Source organism: Abrus precatorius, unplaced genomic scaffold, assembly GCF_003935025.1.
Source record: "Abrus precatorius isolate BTA unplaced genomic scaffold, Abrus_2018 Scaffold9, whole genome shotgun sequence".
Taxonomy (NCBI): Eukaryota; Viridiplantae; Streptophyta; class Magnoliopsida; order Fabales; family Fabaceae; genus Abrus; species Abrus precatorius.
The window spans coordinates 10,724,728-10,744,550 of record NW_020874439.1 but is presented as its reverse complement, the minus strand read 5'-3'; the positions used below and the strand labels follow the sequence as shown (position 1 = coordinate 10,744,550).

Here is a 19,823-nt window from a genome sequence, read left to right as displayed (position 1 = left end):
TTTATTACTTTTTATAGAAAAGAATAGACTTAGATAGTGTAAATAAGATGAATATTCCAATTAGGCTAAATAATATAGGTTTCTTAGTTTTTGGTCATTTTACATTGATTTAGATAGTTTATTTTACATGTTTTGATCATTTGAATATTGTGGCAGGAATTCCCAAGCTTATTTTGAAGAATTATTGGATTTTGAGGAATTTGAGGTGAAAGTAACTACTTCAAGATTGATAGTGACAACTACAACAAGCTACTTCCAGCAAAGGGACCAAAGTGATCACTTTCAAAGCTTAAAGTGACAACTATAGCAGCCCATAATCCACTAAACTTGCGCGTGATTACTATGAAAGTTTATAGTAATCACGCCAGAGCATGCAGAATTGAAGGTGCTGTGCGTAGTTACTATCAAAGTTCATAGTAATCACTCTAGAGAGTCCAAAATGTCCCAGTGCTGCGCGTGGTTACTATGAAAGCTCATAGTAATCACTCCAGCGAGGCAAAATCCAACTGATGTTGCGCGTGTTTACTATGAAAGAATGAAAGTAACTACTTTGGAGGGCGTCAGCTTTAGTATAAATAGATTTTTGCCAAATTAGGGTAGGGAGTTCTTACACTTTTTATATCTTTTCTCTTCCTTACTAAATTAGGACGATTTTCCAGAGCTTAGGGCAACCTTGGGTGACAGCCAAGGGTCCAACCTAGGGTTTGGTTTCTCATTTCTCTTTCTTTTACATTAATGTTAATAAATTTTCTGCATTTTCCAACTGCGTTTTTGACCCCCATTTCCATGGAGGGCTAAATTTTGTGTAATCCTTAGTTCACACAGATTCTTGAGTTCCTTAATTTTAATGATAATATAATTTCTTTCTTCTCATGAATTACTTCTTCCTTGTCTCTTGAATTGAATTAATGGTGAATGAGGGGGATATTGCTTAATTAACCCTAATTCATTTTAAGGAGATTCTAAACTAGGGATTGCTTAATCCTAGGTTTAATTCTAAAGTTGCGTAACTTTGGGATGAGAGATTAGAGCCTAGCAAATTGCGTAATTTCGTTAGGACAATAAGGTTGATTTTCGCTTGTTAAATTAACCTAATTCATGGAAGAGAGGATGAATGTTAAATCTTGAGTGGAATGAGGATAGAATCTTTGTGGATGAACTAAGGATTGTTGTTTTCCATTGTTTGAATTAATTAAAGTTATTTGCTCGTTGCTCTTTATTTTGATTTGAAACCACAAAACCCCCCATTTTAATTGTTTGTTCAACTAATGCCTTCAACATGTTTGATGAAGATTAATAGTCAATGTTCACGGGAGACAATCTAGGGTAACCTTAGTACTATATTAAGTTGTTTAAATTTTGATGAGGATTTGTGACAAATCTTTTAAACACCTCAAAGAAAAAAAAAATCATCATCACTGAGCTGTTGAGAATATGATTTTGTCTATATTACATCATGTTGAGATATATGTCTAACTTCATTATAGAGCTGAGTTACATGTTTAGGTAAGTAGACGTGTAACGATAGAGCATGCTAAGCTGTGTTGTGCTATGTTGTCTGGATCTAGATACTGGAATGGGTCGCTCCCAGACTAGCTTGGTTCCTTCTAGATTACTTAGGATGTGAAACCAGTTAGAATTATTTTCATGTTGTGCATTAGATGGGCTGGGAATGTATTGGGCTGCTGCTGTGAGTAATATTTTACTTTTTCTCTCTCTCTATACATATATATATATATATATATATATATATTCTCTTTTGTAAGCTCACTTTTGCATTTCTGTCTATGCTATTGTGTGCATATGTACTATGCGTGTGTATTATGATGATCGTACAGTGGTATGTGAACAGGTGTTGCATTTACTTCACAGGCTGAGGGGCCAGTGGAGAAGTGTTAGAAGGCTAGAATCAAGTAATTTTGCAATAAAGTCCTCCTCCTTATATTTTGAGACCTCATATAGAGGAAATTATGTAGTATAATTTTTGTGTATTTTGAATATTATGAACTAAATGTAATATTATGTTGTTCTGTTGGATATTGTTGTATGTTTATTTTGAATGAAAAGTTAATTTTATACTTATATTCTCCATTATTTATCTATCTTGAATCAGTAAGTGGTATAAAAATAATGTTTCTCAGTTCCTTATAAAAAAGGGTCGTGACAGAATAAGCCAACTTGAATAAAAAATTCAATGTTAAACTTAGCCATGTATAAAGTTCAAGAAAAACTTTCCTGCAACATAAGACTTTTTCTAGGCTTAAGTTGAAACAAAATAAAAACATATTGCCTATGACGACCGAAGAGGCATGTTTTGAGCTCTTCTTTCATTATATTTCAAACTAGTTTATGCAACCTATTATGAAATTGCTTCCTAAAACTTAATTTGTGGTACTAAATGTGTTTAAAAAATACCACTTTGCATACTTAATGAAATATATTAAAAGAATATGGTTTTACACATCTTTGTACAAAGACTCTAGAATCAAACTAATATATGCTTATCTAACTTTTTTTTGTAAGTTTTAACATATAAATCACTAGATCATTGTTCTTCATATAAAAAAGCTAAAAACATACTTATAATAATAATTTACCATTCCAACAGTTTTTCCCACGTTTTTTTAGGAATTAAAACACTTTGTACCCTCTTCCAACATTTAATAAATATCTAAATTATTTTTGTTACAATCATTTTCATTTGAAAGAGTATCATAATTATAAATGAGTAAACCCCTATTTTAGTCTTTGAGAGAGTTTGTGTCAAACATTTTAGTTCTTGAAAAATTAGAACTATCACATTAGTCCTGACTTCTATCTCCATTAGGCATTTAAGTCCCTAGACCCAAACGTTATTAATAGACAGTAACAAAATATTGACATGTCACGTTAAGTGAAACATGTCATTGATTACGTGGCAAAGTGATGCTGACGTGTCACGTTAAATGACACGTATAATTGATTATGTTGCAAAAACAATATCGTATGTAATATAGTATATGTTTTCAATTCATTTTAGTTCTTGAGATTATAACTCGTTGAACATTTTAGTCCCTGATATTGTCACTGACAGGCATTTTAGTCCCTGAGATTATCATCGACAAGCATTTTAGTCCCTGAGATTATGGGTTGTTTGATGACTCATATTTTCTTACCACATTTATAGTCTTATTGCATCCTTTACATATCCTTTCATTCCTTTATTTCTTCCATTTAGTGTGTTTTTGCATTTTCCACATTAATTAGGAATTTCTTGTAAGTACTCATGTTTTGCTATTTTGACCTTTGTTCACTAATTTGGCCATAATTTTTTATGTAGATATCCTTTTTGGCTGATTCTTTTTGCATTGGATTCCTTACTTCCGGGGCTTCAATTTGGACATATGGATCATGCTGTTTGGAGTTCAAAACTATTTTCTAGGAATTTTAGAAGTTTAAACTTTTAGTTTGACTTTTGTTTTGATTTTGTATTGCTTGCATTTTTGCGGTTTTGGTTGTATTTATTTTCGGCCTAGCCCTGGCCCATATTCTTTTAGGACTAGTATTTATAAAGGTTAGGGGCTGATTTGGAAGCACCTTTAATTCATATTTTTTGTTTTTTCAGATTTTGTAACTTTCCCGCTTCCAATAAACCTCTCGTTTTTTTACCCATTCTTCTTCTCTTGCACTTTTACAATTCGAGTTCATCATCCTCTGCATTTACAATTGAAAGGCGTTTAAGATTCTGCAATCTCAAGATGTTTTCTTCCACGTTTCTTCCTTAATTACGTTGCCAAAGTCTGGATAGCACTTGTTCAAGACGTTTATGATTGCTCCAAGTTTGTTTTCTGATCTTGCGTTTTGCGATTGCATAGGAAGTATAATTTGATTGAATTGTGCCTCTCTTTTTTGATCGTATAATAAGCAATTAATTAATTGATTTGTTGTGCAAAAGAGATTTAAGCAAATTCGGTTTAATCACTTTACGTTTGTGTTTGTGTTCTGGATCTCGATTTCCATTTGCAATTTTCGTTTGATTGATTACTTGCATTGCAATTTACATTTCATTCTCTGCAATTTAATTCTTTGCGTTTAATTCTCTGCGTTTAGTCACAAAACTCTCCAAACATACAACCTTTTCTGCATAATTGATATTAAAACAATGTGCATTTGCATCCTTGTGAGAGATGACCTAGGTTGCTCCCTAAATTGCATGTTTGTATGAGGAATCTAGTAACTTTTGATACTAGTGCGATATGGATATCATTGTTCACAACTAAAGAGGTTTTATACCTTCTCATCATAACCATTCTTAACCTCCTTCTCCCTTTCTCTTTCTTATTCTTAGCCACTCTCTCAATTGTCCGATACTTTCTTCAAAGCCTCACATGGTTCCATTAGCACTCCCAAAACCCTTCTTTTTTCTCTTACACCTCACCTTTTACATCAATCCATGCGTTGTCTACATTCTTGTGACTATTATCAATGTCACTACACTGGTTTAGGAGCCAAATGATGGGCAGTACTGTCAACGTCAAAGCTTAAGGAAGATGAAAAAAATGCATATCAATGCAATGGCTTGAATTAGAACACATATGGAAGCAACATCTGCATGGAAATTAATCAACAATCCGTGATCTCAGGGACTAAAATGTCCGTCGATAATAATCTCAAAGACTAAAATGTCTAACAAGTTATAATCTCAAGGACTAAAATAAAACAAAAGCATATACTATTGTATATACAACGTCATTTTTGCCATGTAATCAATCACACGTGTCATGATGACAATCTCAGGGACTAAAATGCCTGAAGAGTTATAATCTCAAAGACTAAAATGAAACGGAAACATATACTATTTTATATACGATGTTGTTTTTGCCATGTAATCAATTACACGTGTCACTTAATGTGACATGTCAGCATTCTGTTATTATCTATTAACAACATCTAGGTCTATGGACTTAAATGCTCGATAAAGATAAAAGTGAAGGACTAACGTGACATTTTTAATTATTCGGGAGTTAAAATGCTTGATGCAAACTCTCTCAGGAACCAAAATGAGAGTTTAGTAAATTAAAAATTGACTCGGATTTATTTGTAGTCCCTATATGAACTGTGTAGACATGCTAACCATCAAAAGATTGATTATCAATTAAAAGTATACCAACACAAGGCTCAACATAATTATGTGCCTTGAAAACCACCTGCATGAATGACAAAAAACACTTGATTAAAAATGGATAAATATGAAAAGTATTTCAATATAGGGTGTGCTTCGATAAGCATTTGACCAAGCACTTTTATAAAACAAACTATTTTTCATTGTTTTTATTCTAGCTTATGAGAATAGTAGTAAGGGTATGTTTGGTTGATATTATTTTTTTAGGAAATGTAGTTGCTGATTTTCAAAAGCTCTGATAAAAAAAGTAACAAAAGCAAGCAATTATTTCTCCAAAATTAGTTAAACTAAACACGCAATAAAACATATTGTTTATATGTAAGCATTGTTTTATTCAATCTTCAAAAATCACATTTAAATGAGCCCATATAACCATACTTGAAGTTAGTTGTTAACATTATTCACAGAATCAAAATACAATACAAAATGCATAGATGTGGCTTTATAGAATAATTGGGGCACAAGTTATAAACACACCTTCAAGAATGAAATTCAATCACACAAATCTCTAAACACACTCTTAAATCACAAATACTATATAACTTCTTAAGTAATTTAAAGACAACTTTGATAAGTGAGATTCACAAATAAAAGAGAAAAATTTGTTTAGCAGAGTAACAATTTTGCATTACATGATTTAGGGTTCATCACACAAAATAAATGAAAGGATTATGAAAATGAACAATGAACAATATCATATTCAAAATTGCAGGTAAGGGTGAAGATAGAATTTATATTCTTAGATTTGATTTGAGATATGAAAAAAAGTAGTGAATAATAATTTTTAAATATTAAATTAAAGGATCATTTAATAATAATATATAAATATTTTTAAAAATAATAAGCGAATAAGTTTTTTTAAATTTTTAAATATAAAATTAAATTTATACATTTAGAAAAGGCATTGTATGCCTCTCAACTGTGAGAATTCAATAAATTTTACTTTTAGAAAAATATGTAATAAAAATATATTAAATATTTCTTGAAATAAAATAATTAAAAATCTTATTAATAAAATCTAGTAAAATATTAAAAATAGAAGCTTTTTTATTTTGAAGTCACATACAACGAAATAATATTATTATATTTACCTAATATATCATGTTAATAGTTTTTAAATTTTTCCATATTCTCTTATATAATAATAATAATAATAATAATAATAATAATTTTTCTTTTATAAAATATTAAACACAAAAATGTATTTATTATTCTTAAAAATATTTAATATCATATTATTTAATAATTGTAATAATTTATAAATATTTTAAAAGTTTTAAAATATTCATATAAAAAATATTAAATTAAGATGGTATGTTTAACTTCTTAAAAATATTAAAAAAAACCTTTATGATAAATAGAAAACGTTTTTTTTTTATGTAGGATAAATAGAAGACGTTTACTTAATTGTTTTGATTGTAATGTTTTATATTTATTAATTCATTAAATAATAATATTATATTTTATATTCACTTCTTTTCCTATGATAGCATATATTCTTTTTATCTTTCTTTTTTCCACTAAGGGTAAAATGATTTTTTCAACCTAATATATAACAAAATTATGAATAAACCCGTCAAAAGTGTCATACATTAACCTTTAGTTATGATGACGTGTGCGCACATATCACGTTTTCACTTTCGGGAGTCTTCATGAGAAGAGGACCTACCCTCGTTTGTCCCCACCGTCCACTGATTAGTTTTCAGTTTTTGCCTATAAATAAACAAATTGCATCAAAATTTTAACTAAACAACGAAAGTTCATATCATTTCTAGTGCTTCGTAGATTTCTAATTAATTTCTTGTTACTTTAATTGAGAAAAAAATGGCTAAGGTAATTAAATTCTTTGAGTTGAACACTGGGGCCACGATCCCTTCCCTTGGGTTGGGTACTTGGCAAGCTGACCCTGGTGTTGTAGCCAAAGCTGTCACCACTGCGATTCAGGTACTATTCAATCTTTCTGTTTAGTGTTTTTTTTTTAATTTTTTAATTGGGGGTCTTTTTCTTAATAAAATACCTAAGGAAAATTTCTTCAGTGGTTTTTTATTTAATATTTTCTTACTGTATGTTTGGGCTAACATTTCACATTTCTGTAGTTTTGAATTTTCCGGGATTGAAGAGATAACTAACTTTGGTGATGGCTTAATGTTGTTGTTCAGGTTGGATACAGGCATATTGATTGTGCTGAAGCCTATAAAAATCAATCAGAGGTAAAATAATTCCAGTTAACAACCTTTTTATGATATGGGTTTAGGGTTCTTCTTTATTTATTTATTTGAATCTTGCCTTTGCTGTTGTGAGGTGTTTCAGTTGATGCTGTCTTACCTCATATTTTGTTAGAGTGGCTTGTATTTCAATCTTGTTTCAGAGAATAGCGAAAAACTGTCATATTTGCAACTAAATTTTTATTTTGACTTTTTTAATTTTTGCCTTCATAGATTGGTTCTGCCCTTAAGAAGCTTTTTGATGATGGTGTGGTAAAGCGTGAGGATTTATGGATCACTTCCAAACTCTGGTTTGTTTTGTTTAAAATTTCTTTTCTCTTTTTGAATGTTGAAAAAAGAAATGCATTTGTTTGGTTGGTGAATAAAGATCCTTTGCTTTCTTGGCTCTATCGTCAGGTGTACGGATCATGCTCCAGAGGATGTGCCAAAGGCATTGGATAAAACATTGCAGGATTTGCAACTTGATTACCTTGACCTCTATTTGGTATACTTCATCTTTATTGATATGTGAATGATTTTATGTTGGCATTTAGGTGGTAATCTAAGCACTCTAAACTCAAGTTATGGTTTCTCAATTATATGAAGTTCATTGTTATCAGGGTTTCATTTCATCCATTACCCTCTTCCTTCAAACAAACTAAGTTGAATTTTGTGTTGTAGATCCACTGGCCAGTCCGCATGAAAAAGGGATCTAATGGATTCAAGAAAGAGTATTTAGAACAACCAGACATACCAAGCACATGGAGAGCAATGGAGGCACTCTTTGACTCAGGCAAGGCTAGAGCCATAGGAGTGAGCAATTTCTCTTCGAAGAAGCTTCAAGATCTGTTGGATGTAGCAAGAGTGCCTCCTGCTGTAAACCAAGTGGAACTGCACCCAGGATGGCAGCAACCAAAGTTGCATGCATTCTGTGAATCCAAAGGAATTCATCTATCTGTAAGTATGGCAGACATATTTCACTTAAAAGAGTTAATATTCCTACAAAGACCAATGCTAGGAACCCAAGTTTTGACTTTTTAAAAATTAGCCAAATCACAAGAAATTTGAAGTGTGTTCAAGAGAATGCGTTGCAATGTCTAGAGCTAGTTAAAAACGATTTTGTTATGTGTTCAAATTAAATTGATGGTACCTCAAAAACCACTATTGATTCTTATAATTATAACTATATATATGATAAATTTCTGTTCAGGGATACTCTCCACTAGGCTCCCCAGGAGTTCTCAAAAGTGACATTCTTAAGAATCCTATTGTCAAGGAGGTTGCAGATGAACTGGGGAAGACACCAGCACAAGTTGCCCTTAGGTGGGGCCTGCAATTAGGTCATAGTGTACTTCCTAAGAGCACTAATGAGACTAGGATCAAGGAAAATTTTGATGTCTTTGACTGGTCCATTCCAGAAGACCTTATAGCGAAGTTTTCTAAAATTAATCAGGCAAGTAGTTTGGTACTTTACAAAATCTATTTTTTGGTTCTTTCTTTCCTATTGAAAGTTATTTCCTCTGCATCTTTTACATGTCAGCCTCACTAAGCTTGTGTGGCATAACAATAAAATTGCTAGATTTGTGCTGCCAAGTTCATTTTATGAATTAAAATCATGGAATTTTCTATTGCAGGAAAGGTTAGTTAAGGGTGATTTTTTTGTTCACGAGACTTATGGTGCCTATAGAACAACTGAAGACCTCTGGGATGGTGAACTCTGAGCAATATGCATCATTGAGATATTGACAAATACACTGCTTCTAGTGCAAGATTGATTCTGCTTTTTTATCTATTATTGCCATCTTAAAGCCACAAGTTGTAGTGATTGGAGTACATTGAGATTTTGTGAAGTGTTGGTATTGATGGTAACACAAAATAAGTAGCCAAGACTTATATTTCATCTATAATTATTGTATCTTTTCTTCAATATAATAAAATGAGTGCAGTGAATTTGTCAGGTCTAGTGGCCAAAGTAAATTGATATTCATATTCATATGGTAATTAATGTCAATATTGTGTTTATAATTATGTGGTGTACTTGATTTTCGAATGTAAAATGCGAAGGGAAAGCTTAAAATAGATGAATGAATGGAAGCCGATGAAGTTTTGTACAACAAATATTTTAATTCTCTTTTTTGTCAAAAATATTTTAAATCTCTAAATATTCTTTGGGATAAAAGTTTCTTTTGGGTTAGTTCTATTGAAAAATTTGAAGTTAAATTGTTAAAATTAAAAAAAAGTCGGAAAAAAAAAGGAAAAGGACAGTATACTTTTAAGAAAATTGATAATTATGTAAACCAAATTGATTGCTAAAATCTTTTATAATCTGAAATTAACGAAGTGAAAACATATCTCATTGCATGTGGGTGAATTTTTATCATAATCCTTCTATTAATATCAGTAAATACCTAAAAAATATCAACTTATTAGGAAATCTGATAAGAATTAAGGAAGTAAATTTCTTTTAGTTATCAACTCCTAATGTTAAGAAAATTATCAATTCAAAAAAAAAAAAAAAAAAACGAACGCTAATCAAATTTTTAAATATTCTTTGGGTGTTAATAATCTTTGTTGGGTTAGTTTTACTTATTTATAGTTACTCAACATCTTTTATTTCAAACTCTCAAAGTTAAATTGTTATAGGAATTGACAAAATAGTTTGAAAGTAAGGAAAGCGGAGCATACCTTACATGAAATCTAATAATTAAGAAAATCAAATTAATTGTTAAAATCCTTACAACTTAAAATTAACAAAATAGAAGTATTCTTATGGTGAATGGATCACTCTCAACAAATGCCTAAAATGTTGTAATATTATATGTTGAAAATGTTTGATACTCAACAAATGCTTAAAATGTTGTAATATTATATGTTGAAAATGTTTGATACATGCTAAGATATTTGATTAATGTTGGGAGCTATTTAGTTTTGTTGTGAAAATATATATATATATATATATATATATATATATATGGCTATGCTATTAAGACAGAATGAAAATATATATGTTGTGCTGTTTAGACTGAACGAAATTATGTATGGTTGTGTTACATTATATTGACTTGCATCATTTTAGAGTCGAGTTATGTATTTAAGTAGTTAGACATGTAACGATAGTAAAACATTAAGTTATGCTGTGTCTGGATCTAGATACCAGGATATATTGCTCTCAGATTAAAAATAGTTTCTTTTGAATTACTTAGACAGTGATACCAGTTGGAATTGAAACATTATATTTGCATTAGATGGGCTGAATTGTTGTATTGATATGCTATAATGACCGTACAGTGGTACATGAGCAGGTGTAACAGGTGACATGTCTACTTCTCATGCTGGAAAGTCTAGCTAAAGGATGTTGTGAGTTTAGTGAGATCTTGGAAGATTGTAATTTTATGTATTTTATTAGTCTAGATTAATTATCTACAAATGTAAGTACGAGATGTACATATTTGATAATTTTAAAAATTATGTAATTTGAGCTCCATGTAGAGCAACTGAAGTAAATATGTATACTTATATAAATTTTTGGATTATATGAAAATACCCTTGAAGCCTTATTATTTTGTTGAGACGTTGAATTTAATTTCTAAAAATTATTTTGGATTAAATGTGAATTATATTATATATATATATATATATATATATATATATATATATATAATCTCATAAATAAATTCACATAGGGAACAATGATATATGATGTTATTAATCCTTTGTAAAAGGAGTCATGACAAAGTACTTAAAAAATACAATAGATTAGTGTTTATATTTCTCTAACTTCCTTACAATTTTAGAAGGTTTTTTCTTTTTCATTCAAATTGGATTTTAGATAATGATGAGGTAAGTTCTACTAACATATACATGTTTGTCTTAAAAGGTGGTACAATTTCTTAGAAATTAACTAAATAAACATGCATAACAAGATCTATAGTGGAATCAAAATTCATTCCACTTAAACTTGCAAGTCAAAAATTATAATAGCTAAGAGGCCTAATGGTTGATATATCATTAAAGGGAGAACTCACACCACTTATTTCTCTCCACAGTGACCTAAAGCTACAATTAGTGCTGCTAGTAATAATACTTATAATGGTAAGAGAAAACATATAGACATGAGACATAGTGTTGCTAGCTACTTAATTAAAAAAAATGGTCATTATAGAGAGAAAAATGGTTCAATACATGACAAACAATCTTACTTGAGTGTATGAAAAGTGAAAAAAAATAAAATCTTACAAATCCTATTACAAAATGATTATCCAAAAAATTGTCTTGGATACATTAAGAGAGATGGACTTAAAGCCTTGAGTAGGAAAAAAAAACATGATGAATATTCAATTAGTGTTCAAATAAAGCCATATAAATATTCTTATGTCTTGCACTTCTCATTCTCATTGCATTTTGTAGTGCTTAATGTGAATGTGATCAATGAGCTCTTAATAAATACATAGCACATTATTTAGGTGGTACTATAAAAATGTATTTGATATATCTACCTAGGTGAATGTAAAGGTATAAGGCTACCTTTCATAAAAGATGTAGGCAATCTTTTTAGAGCAATTATGAGCAACCCAAAACGTAAGTAAAACCTTAAAGATTTATGAATAATTTATCGGATAGTTATCACAATTTTAAGAAAATGTTTTGAGTTTCATCTTGAGTTCATTAATTTAAAGAGAATATCACTTCTTGAACCAAGAGTACTGCCTCATTTTACTATATATTAATTCAATCTTAAAGACATTAACACTTAAACACAATATTTTCCTTTCCTAAAAAATAATCTCTAATCACTTGCTTGCTATCTATGAATTAATGTTAAGATAATGATCATCAAGTATAATAATTTCTTTACCAACAAATCACGCATATTGATTACTAATTATTATTTCATTTTTATTTTACGACGATAACAGTGCCTTTCAAATTGATTTTTGCATATTATATCAACTGCCTTTTGATCACGATGGCATTATATCCTTCTGCAATTTTGCAAATTGAATTGAAAACTTTTTCATTGCATGTGCTAAATTTCATGGACTTGGATATAAATTGGCAATGAGAAAAATATAAATTATTCCTTCACCTTTAGAGTTTTATTTATCTTGAGCACGTTTAATTTTTTTCTTAAAAAAAAATTATATTTTTAAAAATAAAATATAGTACAAATTTGTAAATAAAATATTTTACTACATGTCGATTGTAACGTCCAAAATTTTAACTATATGTTTTATGCTATTAATTGATTTTCTCGATTAATTTACATGAATAAGGTTAATAAGAGACTAATTGAATATTTATTAGAATTCAAATCTATGTTGATTAAGTAGACTAGAATTTTAATGAGAAATTGGGTGAATAAAAGATATCTGGTTAGAATAGAAGCCAGTATAGTTACAGTAATTTAAATTACCAGAATAAAATAACTTGGATTGAGGTGAAACCAAATTTGTTAAAAATCTAAGATCTATTAGTTTATATCATAAAAATTTCAGAGTCCAACTTTAAGTATTATTAGGTCACATGTATGATTCATGTTGAGTCTTTTGATTATTTATTTAATTACTTATATATGTGTATCATAATCATTATGATCTTATGTATTAAAAATGTTAGACATAAAATTTACTTTGCTTCGGACCATGTTTTCAATAATCATAATTGAAAGATTTCCTTATTGGTTTAACAACCCTCTATTTAAATAAAAATTGAAGCAACTGAGAATGAAAACGATGTCAACATAGAAGTACACAACCCTATTGAGTATTTTAAAAATTCTCACCCTACTTTGCTTCCATTCTAAATTGTCTTGTGAGGACTCATTAGGACTGCATTTTGATGACATGGGTCACCAATCTTTTTGTATGTAATGGTCCTTATATGTATTCCTGATTATATGTAAATAACATGGTGTTCTATATACATACATACATACATACATATATATATATATATATATATGTAGTTACTTTTTTGTAAAGTGTATGAATTAAATTAATTATTATGTTTATTCAGGTTATTTCATTTTCAATTTTTTTATTTTTGTTTTTATAACGTCTCTCTCTTTTATACATATGATAATTACTACTAAATCAACATGAAATGATTGAGCAAAATAAACAATTTTTATTGCTGTAATGCAACTACTGTATTTAGTAATTATAACTTTAGTATAAATTAAATACAATAAGGTGTTACAAATTTGGTATTAGAGTAGTTCATCCTAGCAAGGGCCTGAGGATTAGACTGACTATGCTCCACGTATATTCTGTGACTTTTGGATACAATGCACTGGATTATGGTTAAATTATAGAAGTGCATTTGTAAGAGGTGCCTAATTGTGTGAGCTGTTATTTACTAGCACACTAAACTTAGTGTTGAGCCTGATCAACTCAATGACTCTTGTTTTGTGTGTTCAGAACTTAATGACTTCCAGACGGCGAGGTAGACTACAAACTATATCTGATCAAGAGGACCAGATCGATGATCAAGAGGACTAGATCGATTTTATGAACATGGTGTAAGAGATGGCACATGCCATGCGAGAACAAGCGACTGTAGCAACTCAAATGATGGTCCAATTGCGAATGTAGCTTGAGGCTAGTCACGAAGGGAATCCAAATGGTCTTGTAATGGATCTAGAGTATCTTAAATTTGTAGAATTTAGAAAAGCTAACCTGCCTAACTTTAGAGGGGCCTTTGATCCTAATAAGGTGGATGAGTGGATTAAAGCCATGGAAAAAGTCTTTTCTGTTTTGGATTGTATAGACTGTCAAAAGATGCCTTTGTCACCTACATGTTGGAAGCAGATGCGGAATTTTGGTGGAACAATGTACAATGATTATTAGAAGAATCCCAAACTGAAATCACTTGAAATGTATTTAGAGATTCGTTCTATCAAAAGTATTTTCCTGCTTCTGTCCATGATGCCAAGGAACAAAAATTTATGCAACTCCATCAAGAGAATAGTAGTATATTGGAGTATATCGCTAAATTTGAGGAGTTGTGTAAATTTTCCACAATCTATTAAAAGAACCCGATGAGTTTTGGAAGTGTGTGAAGTTTGAAGGTGGACTGCGAGAAGATATTCTTACTACCATAGGGCCAATGTGTAATGCCCGAATTTTTGTAATATTAATTATTGTATTTATATAAATCTAAATGCATATATGTGTGTGTGTTGACTTAGTTGATAATGATGATTATGTGTATTAAGTATATGGATGTGTGTATTGTGTGTATGCATGACTGGATAGGGTTGAAATGGGCTAAGTGCCTAAGTGTAGGGAGTAATTCTGGGCTGTTCTCGCTGCAGTGAGAGAATTCTCGTTGTAGCGAGAAGGTCTTGGGAAGAAAGACCAAAATTGTCGCCTTTTCGCTGTAGCGAGAGACATCTCGCTGTAGAGACAGAGCAACAGTTTGGGGTACATTTCTGGGTGCAGTCTCGCTGTAGCGAGAGGGTCTCGCTGTAGTGAGATTCTGCAGAAACCAGGGTGCAGTTTCGTCTGATATTTTCGCTGCAGCGTGAGGGCATGTCGCGACCAGGAAAGGATTTAAAGGGAGTTAGGGTTCGGGGAGGGTTATTTCTCCCTCTCCCTTCGATCCTCTCATTCCCAAACCCTTTTCTACTGATTATATTGCCTCCAAAGCTGTTTGAAAGCTTGATTGAAGGTTGAATCCCTGTGGGGAACGCTTGGAGGTGAGTTTTAATGGTTAGGGTTCTGTTTCTCATCCCCTTTTCTCTGTTTCAGAGTTTCTTTGGGTTCTCATGGAGTTTCTCCATGTGTTTAGGATGAAATCCGTGAGGGGAAGCACTTCTTGGTAGATTTAGCGTGTGAGTCTTCAATCCAAGGTAAGGGGGGGGACTCTATCCTACTCTTTTGTGCATGAATTATTGATATTTTGCTGAATATTGTGTTGTGGCTGAGTTAGTGGGTAGGAAATTGCTGAGAAATGTAATGTGGGCCATGTGCCATGATATGTGAACATTATGTGTGTTGATCCGAAATTGATGGATTTGGATTATATGTAAATGTTGTGTGATATAATGACTATAGGCACTTGTGCCGTATATTTGAATGAATATTGTGAAAATGTGGGTCCAAGGGCTGTGTAATATGAACGATAATTGTAGGTTGTGTGTCGTGTGTTGTGAATTGAATATAGGTTGTGTGTCGTGTGCAAGCATGAATATTGCGTGTGTGAATGAAATGTGTATGAATGGGGCGTGTTAGCTGTGGCGTCCTAAATCACTAAAACACTGATACCAACTCTATAACATGATAGTTTAGAAAACACCAAAATCTGGTAATATTTTTTTTTCTTCCTTTATATAGTTTACAAGTATAATTCCCTCTCTTTGAGAGAGTTAACATGCATATGACTTCCTCATTTCATCATTCCATAGCTCAATTGCAATAGTATAATAATATTAGATCAACACATCTCAACATCTGAAAATACTTCGAATATATTAAACTTTAATTCAGTGGAATAGCCAAGGACTTAATTAAATAGTACGGTCAGCATAGTTCAAATACAACAAAACATAATATAACATAAATAGACCAACTTCCTAAGAGCAGTTCCCCTAATGCATAAATAAATAAGCAAAATCAATCGAGCGGCGAGTAATCCTCAATGGGATCAGACTCATCAGATGATGTTGGGGAATCAGAGCTAGAGGAAGTAGCAGCAACAGAATCTCCACCGTTCTTCTCTATCCATCCAGCAATGCGAGGAGGTGAACGGGTAACAGTAGGTGGGACTAAAGTAGATGGATATGCAGGATATATGTAAGAGGGCATGGTAGTGTACCTAATGGAGAATTCCACCACATGGACATCTCTCTATATTGGCACGGGTGAAGAAGTAGGAATCTTAAAGGGAAGGGCATAGGCGCAGGAGCTGGTCTAGCAGTAGGAGTACGGGGATCAATCGACAAAGGTGTCGGGGAAGCGAACAAAGTAGGGTAAGGTAACTGAGTGTCACCAGGAGGGACAGAAAAGACAATCTCAATAGGGGTGTCGGCAGTATACTGGGTGATCCACGAACCTCTAATTTCCAATCCATGAATCACTCGTGCGAATCCGCAGAAAATACTTTGCTGAGCCGCAGAGTCAAACACCCATATATCCTCCTCAGAAGGAAGGATCCAAACCTTCACCTTGCTCATGTACATCTATATGAATGAAAAGAGAACAATACAAGATAACACAAACAGAGGGGTGAGTTCTCCAAACACAAACATCAATCATAAGCCATACCCAAAGGAAGGCAGCGTCATAGTCACAATTCCATCCAACTATCAACATTTAGCATCATCAAATGTCAAATCAAATAAGAGGGTGATAAATATAATCATAACCATAGCCAATCTCACAAGTATTCAATCATCCCTAATAGTAATGCACATGATGCATGAATACAGGTTTCAATCTCACCCATATAGTCACTCATGTGTTATTTGCATGCAAATGATGCATGGGGATCCCATTCCTCTATGACTGGCGACTTGTCCAGCTTTTAGCATAGAGATAGATAGATAGATTCAAGTCGTATGGTGATCAGAGGACTCCATTCCCTACTTTGCACAGTGATAATCATAGATAGAAATAGAATAATATCACATCAGTCAATGTGTAGTGCCATCCGGCATGTTCAGGAATGGACCTCAAAGCCTAGTGTTATGGAGTTCATGTCAGGTTTGGCTAAGGTCTTGCAAGCGGGTCACGACTCGGCTACAGGGAGCTCAGCTGCCATGTGCCACTTAGGTTGAATGTTCCCCCTTTCGCCATCCCCAGAAGGTCTACTTTGGACCGAACTTCTAATACCCACAGTTGTGCCTCTGTTACGCCATCAAGTTGTTTCACAAGATAATATATGATGCATGACGTTGCATTTTCAGTTTTCTTGTGAAAGTTTTCTCAACTCATTTCATTTAGCCACTTGGGGCTATTGCACAGTAATAATAGAAGTCACCATGGACTTAGAATCATAGCATATAGCATCAGCTAGAAGTCATCATAGACTTAGCAACATGGATAGATAATCTCCATGAGTCACATGCCTTAGCATGGATAGATAGTTACCATGAGTTTCACAATAATTCTCAATGAGTTCATAATAATTTCAAGATAATATATTTCAGGAACTCAGAGCATAATATAGATTTCTCAACATAATTTCATAGTCTCATGGTTTTATGAATTCACACTCATGGATAATTCTAGTGCAACATATATTATATTGGACCATAGCTTAGGCAATTGATTCAAGTCTTCAAGATTCATTTCTTCTTTCTCAATTCGTTTTTCTTTCACATTTCAAGTCTAATCTCTCTTTCAATTTAGTTCAATCCCATTCCTCAATCCTTACAATCTCGCCATTCAAGTTCATCCTAACCATTACGTTTATTTCCATCAATCTCTAACACCTTCTAAACCATAATTCACTCAATTCAACTCTTACTCTCTTGGTTTCTTCCTCTCAATTTTTCTCTCCATGAAAGAACAAACCATCAAACTTAACTCCTTTCTAAACCATCAATCAAACAAGTTAATTCACAATCATCGAAGGGTGTTACCTCTCAATTTTTCATTCTTGAATAGGGAAGATCAATCAAACTTAGGTTCTTTCTATACCACCAACTTAATCAACTTAATTCACAAATGTTCAAGGTCCTATCCTCTCGGTTTTTCACACTTTTTCTCATAGGTCACATGCTGATATTTCATTCTCAATGCTCAACCACTCACAAAACAATTAGATAATCATATTCATGGTCCATTTTCATCAAACAACCCTCAAAGGCTCTAGATTATCAACATCACAATATTATAATCATTTTCGCTGCACATTGTTGTAATTCATCAATTCCTTCATCAAGGTATGCAAATGATGCATGTGATGCTCTCAAATAGTAATTCCATAGCATTATTCACAATAAATAGTAAACAATCTAAATTTTCAGCCAAGCATCACTTCAAACATACCTCAAGGTTTTCCAAACACAAATATCAAGGATGAATAGTACATATCTCACATCATTCTCATTTTTCCAACAATTCACTCAAGTAAATTTCATGAATTTCCACATCCAAAATCAAGTAAATTCAAGTCTTGTACTAATTTTCATCCAAGGTCAATAATGCAAAATTTACAAGCAACCATCAACCTTTCAAACAAGTAATTTCAGCATGGTTCAATTAAATCAAATCATGGCAAGACACTTTCAATTTCATTTTTTGCTTCCTTACACAAGACAAGACATACAAAATATTTGCTAAGTTTTTGCAACACTTTAAATGCCAAAACTGAGACCATCCAAGCTAATTTTCACCTTTTCCTTTATAGAATTTTCTCTTATCACTCATACCAATCTTTTCTAAATATTTCAAGGTTTCAAAACACATAATTTCAACCTTTTTCCCCATAATACTCAAAACTGTCCAGCCTTCAAAATCTCATTTTTTTGTCAAGTCCATAATAAGCAAAATAGGGAAAAATCAACATGAAAACATAAGGTTTCATCATCCAAGTGTAGGACTTTAATTTTCAGCAATAGATTATGTTCAAAAGGTCAAACCGAGGAAACACAAGGTGGTTTTTAGCACTCAACCATTTGATTTTTCCAAAGACCTTGAAAATAACTTGTTTCAAAATAACCAAGCTTTTAGAACAATGAATCCGACACATGCAAGGATAGGGAATCAACATTCAAGTGTCAAAATCTAAACTTTTTCCAAGTATTTCCTCATGCAAGGCAAAACCAAGACTTTAGAAGTGAAGAAAGTAAGTTACAAAGTTAAAATTCAACATGCAAGTGGAAAGAGGCAATATGCAAGCTCACGAATTATGGCCTCAAGGGTGGATCATCATAAAATTAAGAATTCCAATCATGCAAAGGCAAAACTGAGACATGTACAAGGGATTTCCAACACATTTCAAGCTCAAAATTTCGTACAAAGGAAGAATCCCACATGCAAGTGTCAAAAACTCAAACTTTCTAAAAGATTTCTTCATGCAAAGCAAAATTGAGACATGTACAAAGGAGAAATTAACATGCACGTGGTAAACTTTCAAGTTTTGAGAGAAATCAACACATCCAAGCACAAAACCGAGAATATAGAAGTGATAAAAGTGAAGAGCAAGATGCAAACTTAACATGCAAGAAGTTCAATCATTTTATCCAAAATCATGGAAGATAAAAATGAAAACTTTCTTAGGAATCTTCACAATTTAACCAAGGGAAAGCAAAATAAAAGTGAAAAGTGAGAACTCCTCCTTGCCTTTGATTTTTCTTTTTTTTTTTTTGGGCAAGAAATTGAAGAAGGAAGGGTTGGAAATGGTGGATCTCCAAGGAGTGCTTGCTGGATCGAGAAAATAGCAACCAAGACCTTCAAGTTCTTCCTCCTAGGTGAGTTCTTTCAACACGAAAATTGGAAGGATGATGGAGG

General features: G+C 32.1%; 1 protein-coding gene across 1 annotated transcript; it reads left to right on the top strand.

The window, feature by feature from the left end:
- Positions 1-6,908: 6,908 nt before the first annotated feature.
- Positions 6,909-9,475, top strand: LOC113849389 (NADPH-dependent aldo-keto reductase, chloroplastic-like). Its single transcript, XM_027479277.1, has 7 exons — positions 6,909-7,105; positions 7,321-7,371; positions 7,600-7,676; positions 7,783-7,870; positions 8,047-8,322; positions 8,576-8,818; positions 9,000-9,475. Exons 1-7 carry the CDS (start codon positions 6,986-6,988, stop codon positions 9,084-9,086), a joined length of 942 nt encoding a protein of 313 aa, XP_027335078.1. The 5' UTR covers positions 6,909-6,985; the 3' UTR covers positions 9,087-9,475.
- Positions 9,476-19,823: the final 10,348 nt, after the last annotated feature.